This window comes from Phlebotomus argentipes, unplaced genomic scaffold (genome assembly GCF_947086385.1).
Source record: "Phlebotomus argentipes unplaced genomic scaffold, Phlebotomus argentipes genome assembly contig_42, whole genome shotgun sequence".
Taxonomy (NCBI): Eukaryota; Metazoa; Arthropoda; class Insecta; order Diptera; family Psychodidae; genus Phlebotomus; species Phlebotomus argentipes.
This window is the reverse complement of record NW_026776171.1, coordinates 132,219-150,880: the sequence shown is the minus strand read 5'-3', so window position 1 is coordinate 150,880 and position 18,662 is coordinate 132,219. Positions and strand designations below refer to the sequence as shown.

Below are 18,662 nucleotides of genomic sequence, written 5' to 3'. Positions count from 1 at the left end.
AACTGGTCGATTGTCGATGAGTTGGAATTGCGTTGATTTTTGACAGTGTAGCATGTGTCAAATTGGAAAATCGTGTAAGAATTTTTTCCCCTAAATTAAATGATTTTCACAGCATTGTGAGAGAATTTCTATTCAAATGGCAAACAATTTCGAGGACATGAGTTGGTCAGGTATGTTTTCCGACTAGACACTTGGCAAAATGTGGGGCGATTTGATGAGAAATGGGCTGATATTCCATATGCTCACGCGAACACGTCGCTCCCATTGTAATGTTAAGTGGACACACAACCCCAAAGAATCGCGAGTCACTGGATTAATTGGTCTTCCAGAGGTGCGTGACCTATTCCGGAAGTGGCGTGAGGACAATGAGCGCAAGAGCGAAGACGTGGTGAATCTCTGGGAGGCTGTTTTGGAGGAGAAGCAGCAGAAGCTGGGCAACGAACGTCACCTTGTCCTGGAGCAAGTGATCATTGCCGGACTGGATTGTGGGCGCATCGATGTGGCCGAGGCGTGCATCAAGAGTCTCTCGGCGGAGTTCCCGGGCAGTCTGCGTGTGCAAAAGTACAGGGCGATGCGCCTAGAGGCACTCGAGCAGTACGACGACGCTCTGGATTTGCTGGATGCCATTATCCGGAAAGATGAAACGAATGCGGCACCGCGAAAGAGACGCATCGCCATCCTGAAGGCGCGCGGGAAGACGGGCGAGGCCATCAAGGAGCTGTGCGACTACCTGAAGAAGTTCATGTCCGACCAGGAGGCCTGGCATGAGCTGTGCAATCTGTATTTGGCTGAGGCGGACTATGCCAAGGCGGCCTTTTGCATGGAGGAGGTCCTCCTGCACAACCCCCACAGTCACTTGATCCACCAGAGACTGGGCGAGATCCGATACACAATGGTGAGAGTCTGACAGTGAATCTTCTCTTGAGAAGAAGCTTGAGATGACGTGGTTTTTATCATTACTTCTTCTTCTCTTTGACTTTCCAGGGCGGTATTGAGAATATTGAAATTGCCAAATCATACTATTCACAAGCGATAAAACTGAATTCATACAACATTCGTGCGCTATACGGATTGTACTTGGTGAGTTTAATGTCATCTTCGTGTGGAAATATTGTTGTCTAACTGCTTAACTCTCATGCTGCAGTGCTGTGGACACATATCGAATTCCAAGGCGACGCTGAGCAAGAGGAAAGAAGCCCAGAAGCTGGGTCAATGGGCCCTGGGCCAGATCACCGAAAAGACGAAGAAGCGATCGAAGAACGAGAAGAGTAGCAAGTACATTCAAGCACTGGATCAGGCTTTTGGCAACTTGGACCTTAAATCTAATTGATTCTAGATCTATTTATTAGCATTTAGTAAGGTAAGAGGGTTTTTGTAACAGAGACAACATCCTGTTTATCAGTTCTCTCTTCATGTTGGTAGTTTCATCACGGTTTTTGTGCGCATTAAGCCGAGAAAACTTCATTATAAAAGTGCATTCTTTAACTGTTTTCTTTTCCGGGATATATAAAATTGTTTGTTTCCCCAGTGAAAATGTGCGTGTCACGCGTTGTTTTCATTCACTTAAAAATGCCAATTTGCAGCTCCTCAAGGAGAAAAATCCTTCAATTCCTCATCAACACAGAGTTTTGTTTTTTTTCCTTTTAATTTGTCAACAGAGAATGTTCGTTTAAAAATATTTTACACTTAGGCAATTTATAACACTTGTCATATTGAATGAAATGAGAAAAGAATTGAGTTAATTATTGTCAATTAATCCCTCTGTCAGGGTCGAGATTCCCTCCAAGCGCTGTATTCTAGCCTAGGCAGATCTCGGCACAGCACAAAATCAGCTTCCCTGCGCGGTGTGATGAAGGCTCTCGTTGGTGTTCTTTCGATGTTTGAATTGCCACAGTATAAATGAGCAGCGGTGAACTTTCTGATCTCGTTCAGTTGATCTGTGGAAGAAAAGGGTGAGCTTAATTACTGTGGCTAAAGAGGAAGTGGCAGTAAATAGGGGAGATGCGTACCATTTGTGAATGGATAGGCGCTGTCGGTGAGATTGTAGAAGAAGCGATCGCCGAGTCGTGTTCGGCGGAATTGCTCGCGAATGATGCACTGGAATGTGGGACCGATAAGTTCACTGCCTGCATTTTCCAGGGCACCGCCAACCATCAGATCGATATCCTGAACACTCCTGTAGACTCTCTGTAGTCTAGCGATGTTCTGCAATGTCAGTAGACTGTAAAAACTGCCCTGAAACCTGCATTTTCTCAAACATTTCTCACCTGGAAGTCAAAAAGGCATCCCAATTCGTCAAATCTGGTGATTGTCTGGTTGGCACAAGTTCCGCAGAATTCCACATACTTCAAATAAGGATTCAGCCCATGATCTCGTCCTCTGATGATGTCTGTCGCCATGAGATCAATGCCCAGATCCGTTTCCAGATTCTTAAACAATCTGTTGAGTACTTCATCGCCGAATCCTTGCAGATTACTCTGCTGATTCAGCATTCCGCGAAGGATATCTTCATAGAAGGATCTGATTAGTGTTGAATTGAAGATCGTGTCTGAGAGTCTGAAGCTGTTGATGACATTCTGGGCATTCAGGAGCATGTATTGATCGGGAATGAACATGTGGAAGATCCTGAAGGCAGCTGTTGCGAATTCATTCACCGTGATTGCCTTCACGTGCTCATCTTCAGGCTCTGCGGTGACTTCAGTGTCTGCAACTGCGGGATCTGCAGGATCCGCAAGATCTTCGGGATCATCGTCCTCTGCCAGGCCCCAGGCCGGGAGGAATTCGTTGAAGATGACGTGCTGATACTGAGCGATGAGAATGCGTCGGGTTTCCTGGAAGATCTTCTTGTCCTTCCAATGAGAGTTGAGTGTGGACAAGATCACGGCCACGCGGTTGTGATGGCGAGCGAAGAGAGAGTATTGGATGGCCAGGAAGGGCGTCTGATTCACTCGACTGTCCCCAATGCGATAACAAGCATTTGTGGTGCAATTGGCGACCTCGGGCAGAATGTTATCTGCACTCATGATCAGTTTTCCGCCCTGGAACGTTCTGAATGTTTTCGCGTCCACGTCAGATGATCCGTAGATGACTGAGAGATCGAGTGCACTCGTGGCGCGATTGACTTGTTGGGCGGCTGAGAGGGTTTTCCCGTAGCGGGAAATTGTCTCGGAGCGAATGAGATTGACGCATCCGACGTTTGCCGGGCCGAAGATGGGATCGCGCGGGCTGAGCTGGATGGGAGTGCAAGCGGAGTGGAGTTCATCCGCGGGCAGAACTCTTGAGTTTCTCCTCGCGCAGCACTGAATGCCATTCTCAGAACACACTGCAATGTGGAAATAATATAAATTCAAAGGATTTATCAGTGGAAAAGAACTTACAATTCTGAACATTGAGCTTCTGTGTCATGTCGTGGGCGATAACTTGGCCGAACATCAGGCCAGCGACGTTGGGAATATTGTCAAAGTCCAGCTGGTCGACGGTGTTGGCGAAGGGGCTGTAGTTGAGGAACAAGTAGACCACGATGTTGCGTGCCAGCGGCAGAGTTCTGTAATCAGCATCTCGCCTGACAATGTGAATGTCGTCATCGTACACGGGCAGCGTGATTCTGGAGAAGGACGTGAGTGTGCTGCCAGCGTTGGGATCTTTGGCGTGAGTGCAGGTGCCGTTGATGGAGCGATACATCGCTTTGGGATCGCAGCTCAGCTTCCAGCGTGCAGTGTCTCTGATCGGCGGCACGTAGTGACTGAGATCGTGAAGCCACGTGTAGAAGTCTTTCTCAGACAGTTCAGTCTTCGTGACGTTGCTGTAGAAGACTCTGTGGAGATATTGGCCAGCCTTCAGGAGGATTTTGGACACACGAAATGCCTCTCTGGTGTCCATGGACAAGAACTGGCCGAAGTTTCTGAATTGTCTGAATCCAATCTGCAACAGCAAGAGAATCAGAAGATGCTTCACAACAGCGACGATTTATTCTTACATCTTCTGGGCGCATCTCAATCTTGAGATCACAGAGATGTTTCTCCAGCATCTCTTGCATATTTTGCATTTTCGTGGCATTGCGATAAGCCTCGAGGACGAGCCTGAAAGGCGGGAAAACACATACTTGAACTGGATTTGCACTTATAGAACACTGGAATTAAGCGCTTACCTCAAATCAGCGGGATTGTAGGTTTTGAAGCAAAATCCACCCGCGAAAAGTCCCGCGGTGAGAAGAACAAGTAATACACTATTCATCGTTGTACTATTCTTCACCCACTGTTAAGTGAATCGCTGGAAGATCCACCGCGATGATGAGTTCCTGACCAACTGAGGAGTTCTGCCAAAGAGCGACGGTAATTAGTAGAGGCGCTAATGGAATTTCTGCATATTTTTCTGCACATTTTCACCCTCAATGTCACCGTTTTTCGCGAGTTGGTCAAACACGAAGACAGTGTGAACTTCCTCAAGACACAGAGAAGTGATATTTTTAGAAAGAAATGAATAGTGCAGAATGTGCAGTTGACAAAAGAAATTGTTGATGGAAGTGAAAATGAAATATTTTCACTTTCATTAACGACTCGAAAACGCAATGATTGAAAGCAACATTTTTCCGTTGGTACAATTAATTTTATTCTCCATGCTTTTCACATCGTCTGAACATTAACATTCATTGATTGTGGGGTAAATTTTTATATGCTAAAAGCACCTTTTAACAGAAGTGTGAAGTAATAAGAAATGCCGTCAACTTTTAACTCTTCTAAGGTGGTGACAATTGAGGGGGATTTTCCTTTTAGGGAATGGTTTATTTGCTGGAGGGATGCGTCTTTAAAAAAAATGGCAAAACGCTTTTTCACGTTTAATTTTCTCTTTCTCCATGTACAAAAAAAAGAAATATGTTTTTATTAATCTCTTAGCAATTAATTTTCACACTATCGTTGGTCACGTGTCATAATGCTTTCGTCTGGACGTTTCTCCATGAATAAATCAATGGAAAATGTGCTCCAGAGCTTATTAAACTGTTATCAACTAGGCTCAATAAATAATTTACGGCGCGATCACTTCTTGAAGACGTAGGCGTTGTGGGTGTCGAAGGCTGCCGAGACGTCGTCCCGCCACAGATTGTAGTCAAGACGCGGCAGTGAGGCGCAGGGCAGCAGCTCGTTTCCGAGGTGGATCCTCTCGAAGGCCCTCGGCTGGATGTACTGGATGTTTGTGTTGTCGCAGACGAAGCGAGCCGCAGTCAATTGGCGGATTGATTGGAGTTGTTCTGTGTCAGAGAAATAAAGAAAAAGAGATGAAATGAAATGTATTGCGAGCGACTCGTGAGACTTTGCCCAGTGAAACACTTTAATAAGGCATGATTTTATGTAATTTATCGATCTCCGACATGAATATTTCACACCCAGACAACAGACGGCTAATTACCCACATATTCCATCATCTCATCAATTAATTCTGCGAGCGGGAGAAAATATGGATTAATTGAAATTGGGTGAGAGTCACGATGTTGCTGGAGTAATTGCAATAATTTGCATGTATGCATCAATAAAATCTTTATCACAGCACATGGAATTCCCAATGAGATTTCTATTTTGCATATAATTCAATGTGGAGACCAAATAGCGCTTTTAAGGCCAAGGCATAAAATGTGGAAAAGTCCATGGGAGACACTTTCGCGCTTTTATTAGCGTCAGTCCAAGACTCCCATTGACTTCTCTGCGCCCATTTCAGTGTTCATGTGCTCTGTTTGTTGTATGTGACAAAAGGTGATTTATCGGCTGACTCAGCTCTGCATTCCCTGTGCAGGTGAATTTGAGCGCGTTTGCACGTAGGAAATTGATGATGGCGCGCCATGCATCAAGTGCGAGAAGAAGAGATTGTCTTGGTGGAAAATTGCCACAGATTTCGAGACATTTTCATGCCATTTAACTGTCTTAACAATTATCCAGATCAAAGTGGGAGATAATATGGTCGGAAGTGGTGTACAGCTTTGCGGAAGCTTCAGTTTCAACAAATTGAAACTTTTTCTAAGTTAATTTTATAGCTTTTCTATGTTATGTGATTGATTTAAAACCTTTTAAACTGATTATGGTGATTAAATAATCCTCAAGATCATCAAAAATGTCTTTAAGTTGGAAATATTTCTCTTTTTCTCTGCAGAGTTGAGCATTTGTGCTCAAAAATCTTGACATTGGTTAAACTTGAGTAATAGGAATGTCTCATTGCTTACTTATTTCTGCGGTTTGAGCTATAAAGTGGCAAATTTAATCTCATTATCTAGTAGAAAAATTTAATTATTCACTATATTTACTCATTTCCAGGTTCGAAAGGATTCAAAATAGAAATTGTAAGACAGAAATTGTTCATGAACGAATCCTGAGACATTGAGATCAATTCCTTCAATCTTAAATCTAAGCATTTAAATAGCTTAACCTTCTTGAGACGGAAAACCCTAGATTATGTTGTGATAAATCAGAAATAAGTGTGAGAAACAGAAAGCGTTCAGAAGTGTCTGAAGTGTTGAATATTTTGCATAAAAACCGTGGAAGTGTCAAATCATACTAAAGACTGTAAAGAATGCTATTGAGATCCGAATTATTACCTCGCGTGAAGGCACTGTCGACGTTGCCGTTCTCGTAGAAGAATCTATCGCCGACACGCGTGCGGAAGAACTGCTCGGTGAGGATGCAGAGGAAGGTGGGACCGGCCAGAGCACCCGCCACGTGAGCCTCCAGAGCTCCACCGACAGTGAGATCCACATCTTCGGGACTCGTGTAGTGAGCTCGGAGTTTCTCCACGTGTCTGGGCGAGATGAGATCCAGGAAATCGTCGAAAGTCGCGGCCCTCTTCAGGCCACAGAACTCCCTGAAGTCATTGTAGCTGGCGAGACCGTGATCTCGGTTTCTCTGGATGTCAATCGCCTTCAAGTCCTGTCCAATGACGTTGTCCAGGCGGAACAGGTAGTGCTTGATCTGGGGAAGAGGCGCCAAAGATTCTACATTGTAGAGACAAATGTGTGGCTGAGGAAATTTGAGAGCGACTCACTTCTGTGTCAATGTTGTCATCGGTGTCTTCCTCGGGCTGCGTGACCATGCCGCGGCAGAGATTATCGAACTCAGCCTCAACAATGACTGGACGATTGAGCCAGTCACTGAGTCGGAGCGAAGCAGTTCTCGCGCGATGTTCAGACAATAGGCTTGAGAAGATAAAAGATGAACATTAGAGCGATCGATCGAGAAATTGCAATGCGTGATCGGCTATTCTAGCAATAAGTTCAAGTGCTTTTCATCATTGACCCAAAATTCAATTATTCCTTTTGTTGGAAATTACGCGAGGGTCAAAAGTGGATCACGATGGGAGAAAAAATGTGTCAAGATCTTGAAATTAGGTTCACTGAAAGCAAAACGGTGAATTCCACTTTTACTCATCTAATAGAGCGGGTGAAAAGCAAAAGTTATTAGCACAGAATGAATGGCATGATGAAGTGCATTCTCGCGAAAGTTCAACCATTTCTATCGTGAATTTTCCATGCATTTTTTCACACTCTATATTACTTTTTTTAAATGAAAGTAATGGGAAAACGATTACCATGGATCAAATTAGCAATCAAAAAAACAATGATAGAAATTGCGGCATTTAAGTATTTCTCATCGCTCGCATTAGAGACAGTTTTTTTCTGATTGAATGCATCGTCATAAAATGCATGGAAATTATGCTGCAATTGTGCGCAAAAGTCAGCAACAATCTCTCGCTGATATCATCGATGATCACGCATTCTTTGAAGATCAATGAGTCAGGAGAGTGAGAGAGAAAAAGTGGAAATTGAAAATTATCTTCAAACCAATATTATAATCAATTAAATCATTGTTTTGCCCGATGGTTTGAATGAAGGAAAAAGAGTTTCTCATGCATTTGCGCGAGAGAGAAAAAAAGGTAAATGAGAAAGTCTCGCTTCGCGATCTATTTATCGTTGAACTAATTATGAAAGGCATGAAAAGCGTGGGAAAAACCTACTCGAGTCTTCCTTCAATTTGCGTGTGGAAGTATCGGAAGGCGGCGTGCGCGTGGGCGTTGATCACCCGCGGATCAATGCTCGGATCGTAGTCATTCACGTAGCTCCCTGGCGTGGTCTCGTAGATCAGGCCATTGTTGCGCATGTTCTTCTGTCCAAGGAAGATTGGGAGCCACTCGTAGTAGGAAATGTGCTGGAATTCGGCATAATTGATCCTTCGCGCCTCCTGGAAGATCCTCTCATCGTCCCAATGGGGATTAATGCTGGCCAAGGCGTCGGCGATCTGGTTATGCTCAGTGAGCAACATAACTCTGCAGGGAAAGATCAAAAGCTTTATCGATCTGTCGTAAGATTGACTGCTTTTTCTCAGTGAGTCTCACTTAAAAGTGTCTCTGATAGAAAGGCAGGTAATAAAGTTTTATGATATGATTTAAGTTAGAATTCGACTGGCATCAATTTCCAGCCATAGGGCATTTTACCGGTTCTTTCACCCACTTTTTTTCAATTTTATCGAACGAACATAAGTAGCTCAATTTGTTGAAATCACTTGCAGTTGTAATTAAAATCTCGCCGATGATGATTATGGTTATCTAACTCTTGAGTGTAATTGACTTACTGCAGAGACGTGAGTCCGGGATTCTGGTTGACTCGGGCATCTCCGGCGAGGTAGCAGGGTTCCTGGCCATTGTTCATTGTGCAGACAGTGGACGCGTTGGGATTCTGTGGTGGCCACTCGCGGCCATTGCGCTGAACGGTGATCAGCCTGCCGCCCTGGAAGGTTCTCAGCTGAGCGTTCATCTGGTCGCTGTTCGCGTAGACGAGAGACAAGTCCATGAACGCCGTGACTTCGGTCAGCTGCTCAGCGGGAGAGTTGAAGTCCAGATTGGGGCAGCGCACATCCTTGTCCGTGAGCGTGCGCACGAAGTCCATGCAGAACTGGTCGTTGTAGTTGTTGAGCACGGGATCATTGTGTGGCACGACGATGGGATAGCAAGTGGTGTGGAGGCTTCGTGACTCCTCGGGATGTCCTTCAACGGAGCAGCAGGACGTGGCGTGCTTCTGGGCCTGAGAACCGCCGAATTGCAAGCTCATGTCGTGGGTGATCACCTGACCCCACTGCATGTTGAGCAGCGTGAATTTGGGATCGGGAACGTCGCGCTCACCGAAGACGTCCACTGAGAGGACACGAGCGTTGGGCAGCTCAGCTCCGGTCACGGAGAGTGTTGGCGAGGAGACGCCGTCTCCGTACTTGGGCGACAGGAGACGCGAGTAGGTGCTGGACGCCATTCCCCATCCTGGATTCAGCAAGTTATTGCACACACCGCTGAAGGTGCGATAGCGAGATCGGACGCAGTTTTGTGGCGCGACGCCGCATTTTTTGCTCGTCAGGGACGAAGCTGGACCGGCAGCGACGCCAAATGGACTTGTGGGGGCTTGAGAGTGCCTGAGAAACGAAAAATCCAATGCATTAAGTCATCAATATGCCCAGTCATCGACAGCACATTCATTGGAATGTTAATTTGACTTTATGATCCAAATGGTCTGACAAATTCACAAATGAACTCTGTTAGTTTTTCAAACTATCTCTATATTTGCTTCCAATTATGTCTTTATGGGTTTGAAAGGCGATAAAGCAATCTCTATAATTGCGTTTTGGCGCTTTAGAGCGTGGATTAAATGGTGACTGTTAAAAGCAAATAAATTAGATTGAACAGAGATCATAAATGCACTGCCAAAGATAATTTGGCTGCGAATTGTTTGTCAACTGTACGCAATCGACAGTTGCAATTGAGCAACAGCTGCAATATAGATTGTGAATTACCCGAAGAATCCACCGCCGAATCCTCTGGCTTTCCCAAAGCCGCCGAATGGGTGTGAGAAGTAACTTCGAACTCCTCTGTCGTGTACAATACTGTATGATGATCCTTCCAAGTTTATACTGTGAACTGTACCGAGTGTTGCGACGAGAAGCAGTAACGGCACCTTCATCTGCAAGAAAGGGGGAAGAAAGCAGTTAATATCACGGCTTGGCGGCCGCGAAAAGTGCGGAAGGAAGAGAATATCTTGCGCGTTTTGTTGTGCATTTTGCACCGGATCTCGAAAAATTGTAGGAGGACATGCGAAAGTGGTCGTTGGGAAGTTGTAGAAATTCCGCTTATAAGACATACACGATTCCGCGATTGAAATCTGTCGCGTTTCGCTTTTTTGCTGGTGAATTTTGTGTAAATTAATCGCACACCGTTTCCTCACACACCGCCAAAAAGGCAGTGAAGCGAGAAAATATTGATAAATCCAACAATTCAACAATGTATAAAAGTGTATCAGGAGGAAAAAGGCATAAAATTCACTCAATTAGCACACTAATGGCTCACCAAATGGGTTATGATCGTGATTTTTGTGCGGGACTTTCCTCAAAAAATATCGCTCGTGAACACACACGAGGTTCACTGAACCGCACACACAAAACAGTGGATCATGAATATTTATGCAACGCCGACCGAAATGTGCGACATTCGAGAGTGATAGTGAGAAAATATGCAGTGAGAGTTGCATTCTAGTGCAGCAATTCTTGCTCGCATTGTTCTTCACCATCAATTGCACTCTCTCAGCTGACTCATTGATGCACCGGCGCGCGGGTAATTTAATTTAATTAGGCAGCAACATAGAGAAGCGATGCTGCAACATGCTAAACGAGTCAAGCGCGCGTTGTCTGCGTTGGAGATGTTGCTGAGCCCAGAGAGTGTAATTGGGAAACCTTCGCACAGTGGGAAGGCGATTAATTTGTGTGTTCAATTCACATAATGCAGAGAGAGAGATGCTCGCTGGTGAAAGATTAAATAACAATTCCACTCAGCATAAGAACTAGGACAAATGCTTTGGCAATACAAATCCCGAAATGTACAACAACATCTCATGTTATGAATGGGAGAAGCAATCTGTTCGGCATTAAATTTCTTTTATTGATCCACGCTAATGAATGCTTTATATCATGCCTATGAAATCTCATACATTTTCCAATTATTACAGTGCGGAGCGTTAATTCATTCTATGAATTCTACTCCCTCTGCGCGTGAGTTTGCAACCATTGAGAGGAATTGTGCGAGCATAATTGCCGCGGCTCTTCGAGTCGAGGATAAATGGTGAGACCGCGAACAAGAACAGAATGACATTGAGGAGATCGCTTTTTAAATTGATTCCTTTAATCCAATTTCCACATCATATTAAGAGGCAATTGAATATTATATATTGTAAAAGAGATCCAGTAACAATATTGCACGGTGTCTTTCATGGATCAACGCTGTAGAGAGAAAAAAAGCACGATCATTAAAGAGATTACCCATTTCGCAACAATAAGGAACTCGCCCATGGATAATTTATGAACTTTATTCTTTGTTTTTGGGCAATTTTTCTCTTTGGAATGTCTCAAACGCCTGACAAACTTATTCAACATCCAATCAGATATGGTGACTGTTTGAGCATAGATAGACAGAGGGTTATTTACATGGACAGGCTTATGATAATTATCCAAAATGCTCTGAAATGTGATTGTGTGGATTGTGCAATCAAAACAATTCCAATGGCGAAGGTAGTTAAACTGCAGAATATTTTTGGTAAAGTGTGTGCAATTCTGGGCCACCAAAAAAACTCCAAGATTCTGCCTAATGATAGTGAGTGATGATATAACATAATTTGAAATATTTGGACACCTACTCTCCACGCTGTTTTCCACCACATTTCATCATTAGCGAAATTATCATCGACTGCGAAACTGGTTGATTGCAATCAAGTTTTGCCGGCGGCAGCTTCCTTAACTTTCCTTTTATTGCCAGTTCATGTTTTAAGATCACTGTGCATTTCCTTGTCGATCGAACAGGGAATTCAAAGTTCAAGGCGTTTTGCTTCATTGGGAAGACCATCGACGCATGTGACTCGGCGGTCTTCGAATGTCGATTTGCATGCAAAGAGATTTGATCGCGCATTTCAACGCACTCAATGCGAGTAAGTCGATTGGAGATCTAATTAAAATATCACTTTATGACCCAAAACTATTTGTCTTTTTCTATATTGCAGTGTCAGCGCGCAATGCTAATGAAATAACGCCAGCAATAACGAGATGTCAATTATGATAGCAACATTGTAAGTTTAGAAATTCCTACACAACTCTTGTTCTCGTTTTTTTTCTTATTTCTCTTATTTTAGCACAAGGAGTGCTTGAGATTTGAAGGCATGGGGAGATAAAAACGGCATCACGTTCCATCCAGATATTGCGTAGACGTGAAATGCGTAGATATTTGATGATGGAATATTGGGATTTGTAGTAATTATTTGATTGATTAGCTTTGATTTGACGCCACACCGACATTCTCACGCTTAAGCGACAGAATTTTGATTGCACAAGCGAATTGCGTTCATGCTGGAGAAAATTCCACCATTACCCAATGATGCCCAAGAAAATGCAACTCAACATACACACCAATTTCACCACCCACTGTCATTGAAAATATAGTATTGCCCATGGAAAAAATAGCTCACGCCTTAGCCAACTTTCATTTAAAAGACGCCTATTCAAAAGGAGACTTGCTCTGGTCATTACAGGTGACCAGAGAGAGTGTGTGTGATTGACAGCCTGAGATAAGAGACCTCCAGAGAATTATTAATTGGGTATAATTAAGAAATGTTGAGCGTGATGTGAATTTGGATTCTTTTTTCTGCAAAAATTCAACTCCCATTGCGAGAAAGATCAGACGAAACGCGCAGCTTCTGTTTATTCACAAGTCGTCGAACACTTTCATAGGCAATTAGTTGTGCGGATTTTCTCTCCCCCCAACAAACAAGTCATTCACAACGTGAACACGACCCTTGAATTTACTTTTGCCAATTGTGCGAAGAGGTGAAGCATTTTTTCTCTCCGCAGTGTGTGTGATTGGGAAAGGCAGAAAAAATCCCACAGTTTCTTAATTGAATTCTATGCACAACCCTTTTTTGCAAATTCATGATTTTCCAACTGCATTCGTGACATAATTTGCTCAATATAGTGTGAAAATTCACAACTACACCACTGTCTCTCTAATGCATCATTTTTACGGCTGCCCAATGTTAATTCACTGGAATAATCTCCAACATAAGTAAAAAGTTGTATTGTATGCAAGTGCAATATATTTTCTTGCCATTTTCCTTCACATTTTGTACGCTAGACTAATTGCCAAATCGGGTCAATAAGTTAATTCTGGCCATTCTGATGAATAACTTCGCAAACTCCCACATTTTATTACTTCTTATATATCTCACCTCCGGAGCGAGCTTTCGAGGCTCAAAGCCATTGTCTGGGTTGTCAATAGGCGAAAGAGTAAATATTTTATTGATCCCTAATGTCTCGGTCCATTGAAAATACGCCCCGAAAGTGCACAGAGTGACCTTCTTAAGGCAAAACCGCCAGCAAAGTGGAATTTTGCCCTCCCATTCACGAATGTGTGATGAAAGTGAGTTATTTCTAATACAATAATTCACCCAGTAATACAATATTTGCACTCCATGTCTACAATATAAATTAATGACTATAATTTGCTTTATCGATTTTTGCGGATTTTTGCGTTAGAAAAAGTGTAAAAAATTGCATTTTCTCAAAATTTCCCAACGACTAATGCGTTTGCGGTTTTACGTGCACATGAAAAAGCCTACATTTACATGATTTATTAATTAGGCTATTCATGATTGTTTTATGCACATTTGTCAGTTGGTAATTGGAACATTTCCTGCAACATAGCATTAGTCGAAATAATCCACTTAATATGATTATATGCCTACTGTTTTATTGTTTGTCTATTCTGGATATTTTACAATGAGTAATAATTAAAGTGCATGTGCTAAATTGTCTGATAAAATTGATCCCACAGTAATGAAACCTTTTTGAGTTGTGCCGCAGAAAGAAAAACTTGTGAAATGTTTGCGTATGCGGTTTAATGTATTTTATTGCATATTCTGCATATTATTCAGCAAATCAATTTGCTTTTATTATACATATGTGACCATTTCGTTTTACGATAGAAAGGCTGCACCAAGGACTAAACTGCAGTAAAACATTCCAATTTTTTCACTTTTCAAAAGTGAATTTATTTACAAGGCTGAAATTTAGTGGATTCGATGTTCTTTTTAGGGAAAGAACAACGATTTTTTATAAATATTGAATATATTACAACATATCAGAGAATCGACAGACTTTTTTCTCAAGCTTGAACAGGTTCTTAAACGACAAAGAGTCTTCTGGATAGAAGAAATCATGAAGAATGCTTCCAATTTTCCCACAAATTATTTCTGTCATCGAAATTTCTTTTATTTTATTTAAAAAAAACTGCTTTGCGGTCCAAAAACGACTATTTAAGAAACTCAAGGCCTTGATATCACTGGTAAAAAGAAGATCAAAGCAAAAGAATCTAGCAAACTTGAATTATAACAATTTGCCTAATGGAATAATTTAAAATGGCAAAATTCCAGAAAAAACCCAATATTATTTACCATCTTCTTGTTTATGAAAAAATTAGCATTTTACCCAGAATCACGACTGTTTTTCGGTTGAAATTCAGTCATGACTCAAATTAATCTTTGTTTTATATGAATAAACCATTTTAATCAAGTTGGGGGAAATCCCAAATAAGTCTCAACAAGATCGTTGCAGTCTCAACTCTTGACTTTAAGAGATTTGGAACGCTGAGATCTTTTTATTGCACTTTTATATTTATTTCTACACCATTTCATCTTTTTGAAAATGTTTTGTTGTCGAATTATTAACCAAAATGATGAAATGTTGAGAGAAAATTTAAGTTTTTATGGGTCTTTTTAAATCATTCTTTTTTTTGTGTATTTTGGAGTTGGAAAGAAAGGTAGAAATTGATGAGATCAACGATCGAATAAGGATTTGGCAATATTGCGATCGGATGAGTGATTTGCAGTTTGATGACATCAATTAATTTCTTTCTCACTTTTTTCCCGACTTAACTGGTTTTCCCTGATTCGCGAGAAATCCCCAAATTCGCCGACATTTCCATTGACATTGCGAGGCTTCTCCAATGGGCGGATCAGCACTAAGTGAGGCAAGATGAATGATATGATTTAGTCAGATGCGCGTGCAGAAAACAGCTCAATTTCCCTTTCGACTACTGAGCACCTTCGCGGGCCAATGATCCGCCGAGCAGACTAACTGGTTGGCTTGTGAATCGTCTGTAATTATCACAATGTGCGTCGCATGCTCGGGAAGTGCAGTCTTGACACTTTTGACGCGCTTATTGAAAAGTAAAATGTTGGGAAAAGTCTCCACTTTGACGTGGAAGACAATTGAGCATAATGCAGAGATAGAGTTTCAGCATAAATCTTCCCTTCACGCAATTAATCACATCACTTTAACCTTCATCAGGCTAATTATATTGTGGCGTCTGGGGAAAAAATTATATCACAATTTAACTCCTTCTTCTGCCACTCATCCATAAATCTAGGTATATTAGTGTGTTTGTGGCATTGTTGTGAAATGATTCTTCTTCATTTGCAATTTTGTATGATGAAAGTAAGAGTTTTTGTGGTAAAAAAAATGAAAATTATCAATTTTTTCGTCTTGACGAAATAACTTCAAGGCACTTTTAGGAAATTTCTCACTTTGGCATGCGGGGAATTAATTGGTCTGGAGACCTCGAGCTCCTTCTATAATAGTAGTGTAATTGTGTACTTCTTTTAGAGATAGCCTTCTCTTTAATAATCCTGAGAAGCCTCTCGTTAACACTAATAATCCATTAAAATGCAATTACTTGGGAAGTCACTTACTTTATAAAATTTTCGCTTTATTCTTGCACTCACAGTGAGAAAAAAAAACACCACCACTATTCTATTTCAGAGATCACACTTCACAGATATTGTACGAGTCCAAGGAGGAATATTGCACAAGAAGTCGCCTTCGGATATCCTTCGTCTGTCTTGCCACTGATCGCCACTGGCACTGGAGGAATGCCTGTATTTCCCCGATTGGTGTGTGGAAAAGACCAAATCGACTGAGGTATCGACGCGGTTTTCACGAGATTTTATATTAATTCTCCCCACACTTTGGGCTCCCACCACCTTCACCCGGAGTGGAGCCCAAAGTCTGCGAGCGCGCGATGTTTGTGAGGCGCTCTTAAAGATCACCACAGGCACGAATTCAATTCATTCACGTTTCAGCGGCGGGAATCGCTTTCAAAGAACTTTATCACTCCCCAAAATGGGCCCAAAGAGAGTGTTTTTCTTTGTGTGGCGTCTGCATTTTTCACACGGCGCGAATGACGGGAGGGAAAAAAAATCAATCAAATCAAAACGAGACAAATTTACCTTCCGCCGATGATCAATCAATAGTAGCCAGTTGAGTAGCACGCGAAATTAAACTGGATGATGGAATGCAAAGTTTGTCAAAGAGATGGAGAAAGTGTTTGGGGAAAAATAGAAGAATTTGACGCGCGAGCGCGAGTGGGGAAAAAATGATCTAACGAAATATTTCAATTTCTCCCATTTAATCTTTGTGAAATGAAAAATAAAGCGCGCGCGTTCAACTTTTCCTTTCGTTTTCATTTTTCGGGGGATTGAGATGTTTGCTTGATCGCACCGTGGATTCTTTATTTGTCTGGGGCGCTGGAGAAGTCGGTTGGATTACAGTTGGGAGGGCAGGAAAAAAAAACATGTGAAGCAAAAGCTATTTCCAGCAAATTAGAAGAAACTGGACGAGTTTTTTCAGCAGCCGCACGAACAATTTCGATGGCGAAACTATAACGCATGATTTATGTGGTGGGCATTAAATCAAACTATTTGAGCATAAATATTAATTACCGTACTCTCTTGCAAGGAATGCATCTGAGAAGAGCTCTAATTGGGTAAACTGTGGGATAAAGTCAGATTGAGGGTATTCAGCTGGTCACAGAGCTGTGACAAAAAGGTGCAAATCCACCAGATGCAAGACGAAAAACTAATATCTCTATCTCTATGTTGCTCAATCACTAATTTCTCGATGCTCCATTTGAAGAAAGACTTGTCGGCGGATTTATTGGAAGCTTTTATTACAGGCAACAATATCACGATATTGAATCTTATCCGCGCCAACAAAATTATGAGAAATTCACTCTAAAGTTGCCAACAAAATGGATTGACTTAAACGATTTTTTGGCTAAAAAAAACACTGGAACGAAATTCAGCAAAAAAAAAATCTGAAACTGAATTTAGGTGAGAATTTATATTCTATGGTGTTCCTCTAAAAATTAATTATCACACTAACCTCGTCGTCACGGTTTTATTCTCTGAAAATTGTACTGTACGAAAGATTTTTATGTAATTCTTTTGCACTCTTTATTGCTCACAATTAATCATTGTGTTTTCTTTTCCTGCCTCTGCGGAGCTCTGCAAAGCTTCCTTAATTTCCGAGGAATGCTTTGCCAACACTTTGAGAGATATTTCAATTTTCACGCTTTTTATCATTTTCTCACTCAGACAACATTGAGATCATCAAATGCAGAGTGAAAATTTGTGTCCAAAACTTCTTGTTTGTAAACAAAGAGCGTTGAAAATTTCAACGATAGTCACAAAAACATTCGATTGAAAGATTTCAAACCCGTTCAGCAAAAAAATCTCTGTCCAAAATTTGTAACTCTTCTATGTCCAGATAAATTATGTGATTTTCTCTCTCGCGCGCGCGCCGTTCGACGTCATTTGATGAAAGTCACTTGCGATTTCTTAGCAAGTTTGCCAAGTTTACAATAATGAACAAAAAAGAAGCGCATAATAAGGCAAAGCCTCATTTAATTTCCACACTTTATGGCGAACAGCACTTTTCGCCTTTCAATGAGTTTGCTTTTATTTCAGATAGTGAAAAAGCAGAAGCTACAAAACAAGGCTAAGATAGGCAAAAAAAACAAATTAATGATGCAATTGCATATTTTTGGACCGCACTGACCACACCAATAAAACAGATATGCACATAACAAAACGCTTGCAAAACGCGCGAAAGAATCTTTGAATTATGGCCATTGGATGTTTTTGGAACGCTTTTTTGCCCATCAATCTCTCGAATGAAAGTAGATTTTTGAGAGCTTATCGATATTACATGTCAAAATCTCCACTATGAGCGTCGTCTTGTACGAAATCTACATGTTTATAGTGCCAGATTGGACATGGTCGATTTGCTCTGCGAATCACTTCTCTCTATCCCTTGAATTTGAATCAGATAAGCGAATAGACACGCAAGTGAAAGTTTTTCTTCCTTCCTGGCGCTCTTACAATGTCAACAAAATACGAGAAATAAGGATGTTCGACGCTCTGCTTTTCATTGAGTTTATCCGAACTTGTGTGGAATTCATTTCTCACCACATTTTTATTATTGATCTTTTTTCCGGTCATGTTTTCATTTTCACTATTGCTTTTATTGGCATCGGAAGGGAGTTTCACGGGCCATTGTGTGTTGCATTAATCCTCCAACCCAGACTCGTGAGATTATGATGATTCGCTGTGAATTCGCCATATGCACTGGGCTCTTGAAGATCTGCCAAAAGTTCCTTGTGAAGTCATTATCCGTGTCGAATCATAACATTTGAGCAGGTTTACTTTAAATATTCAACACTTTCAAACTTCACATTGCTTGGCACAATTTTTATCTTATTGTTATGTATTATGT

At 41.7% G+C, this 18,662-nt stretch overlaps 3 protein-coding genes across 3 annotated transcripts; 1 reads left to right on the top strand and 2 right to left on the bottom strand.

Moving 5' to 3' along the window:
• Nucleotides 1-46: 46 nt before the first annotated feature.
• LOC132257131 (ER membrane protein complex subunit 2-like) lies at nucleotides 47-1,740 on the top strand. Its single transcript, XM_059753906.1, has 4 exons — nucleotides 47-170; nucleotides 330-895; nucleotides 985-1,080; nucleotides 1,145-1,740. The coding sequence occupies exons 1-4, from the start codon at nucleotides 137-139 to the stop codon at nucleotides 1,328-1,330; spliced, it is 882 nt and encodes a 293-aa protein (XP_059609889.1). The 5' UTR covers nucleotides 47-136; the 3' UTR covers nucleotides 1,331-1,740.
• A 24-nt stretch (nucleotides 1,741-1,764) lies between these two features.
• LOC132257248 (peroxidase-like) lies at nucleotides 1,765-4,233 on the bottom strand. Its single transcript, XM_059754087.1, has 6 exons — nucleotides 4,148-4,233; nucleotides 3,977-4,079; nucleotides 3,378-3,921; nucleotides 2,268-3,322; nucleotides 2,010-2,205; nucleotides 1,765-1,937 (listed from the first exon to the last, which is right to left on the bottom strand). The coding sequence occupies exons 1-6, from the start codon at nucleotides 4,231-4,233 to the stop codon at nucleotides 1,765-1,767; spliced, it is 2,157 nt and encodes a 718-aa protein (XP_059610070.1).
• On the bottom strand, nucleotides 3,958-15,863 carry LOC132257247 (peroxidase). Its single transcript, XM_059754086.1, has 7 exons — nucleotides 15,800-15,863; nucleotides 9,813-9,979; nucleotides 8,607-9,434; nucleotides 7,993-8,301; nucleotides 7,024-7,174; nucleotides 6,581-6,950; nucleotides 3,958-5,245 (listed from the first exon to the last, which is right to left on the bottom strand). The coding sequence occupies exons 2-7, from the start codon at nucleotides 9,977-9,979 to the stop codon at nucleotides 5,034-5,036; spliced, it is 2,037 nt and encodes a 678-aa protein (XP_059610069.1). The 5' UTR covers nucleotides 15,800-15,863; the 3' UTR covers nucleotides 3,958-5,033.
• Nucleotides 15,864-18,662: the final 2,799 nt, after the last annotated feature.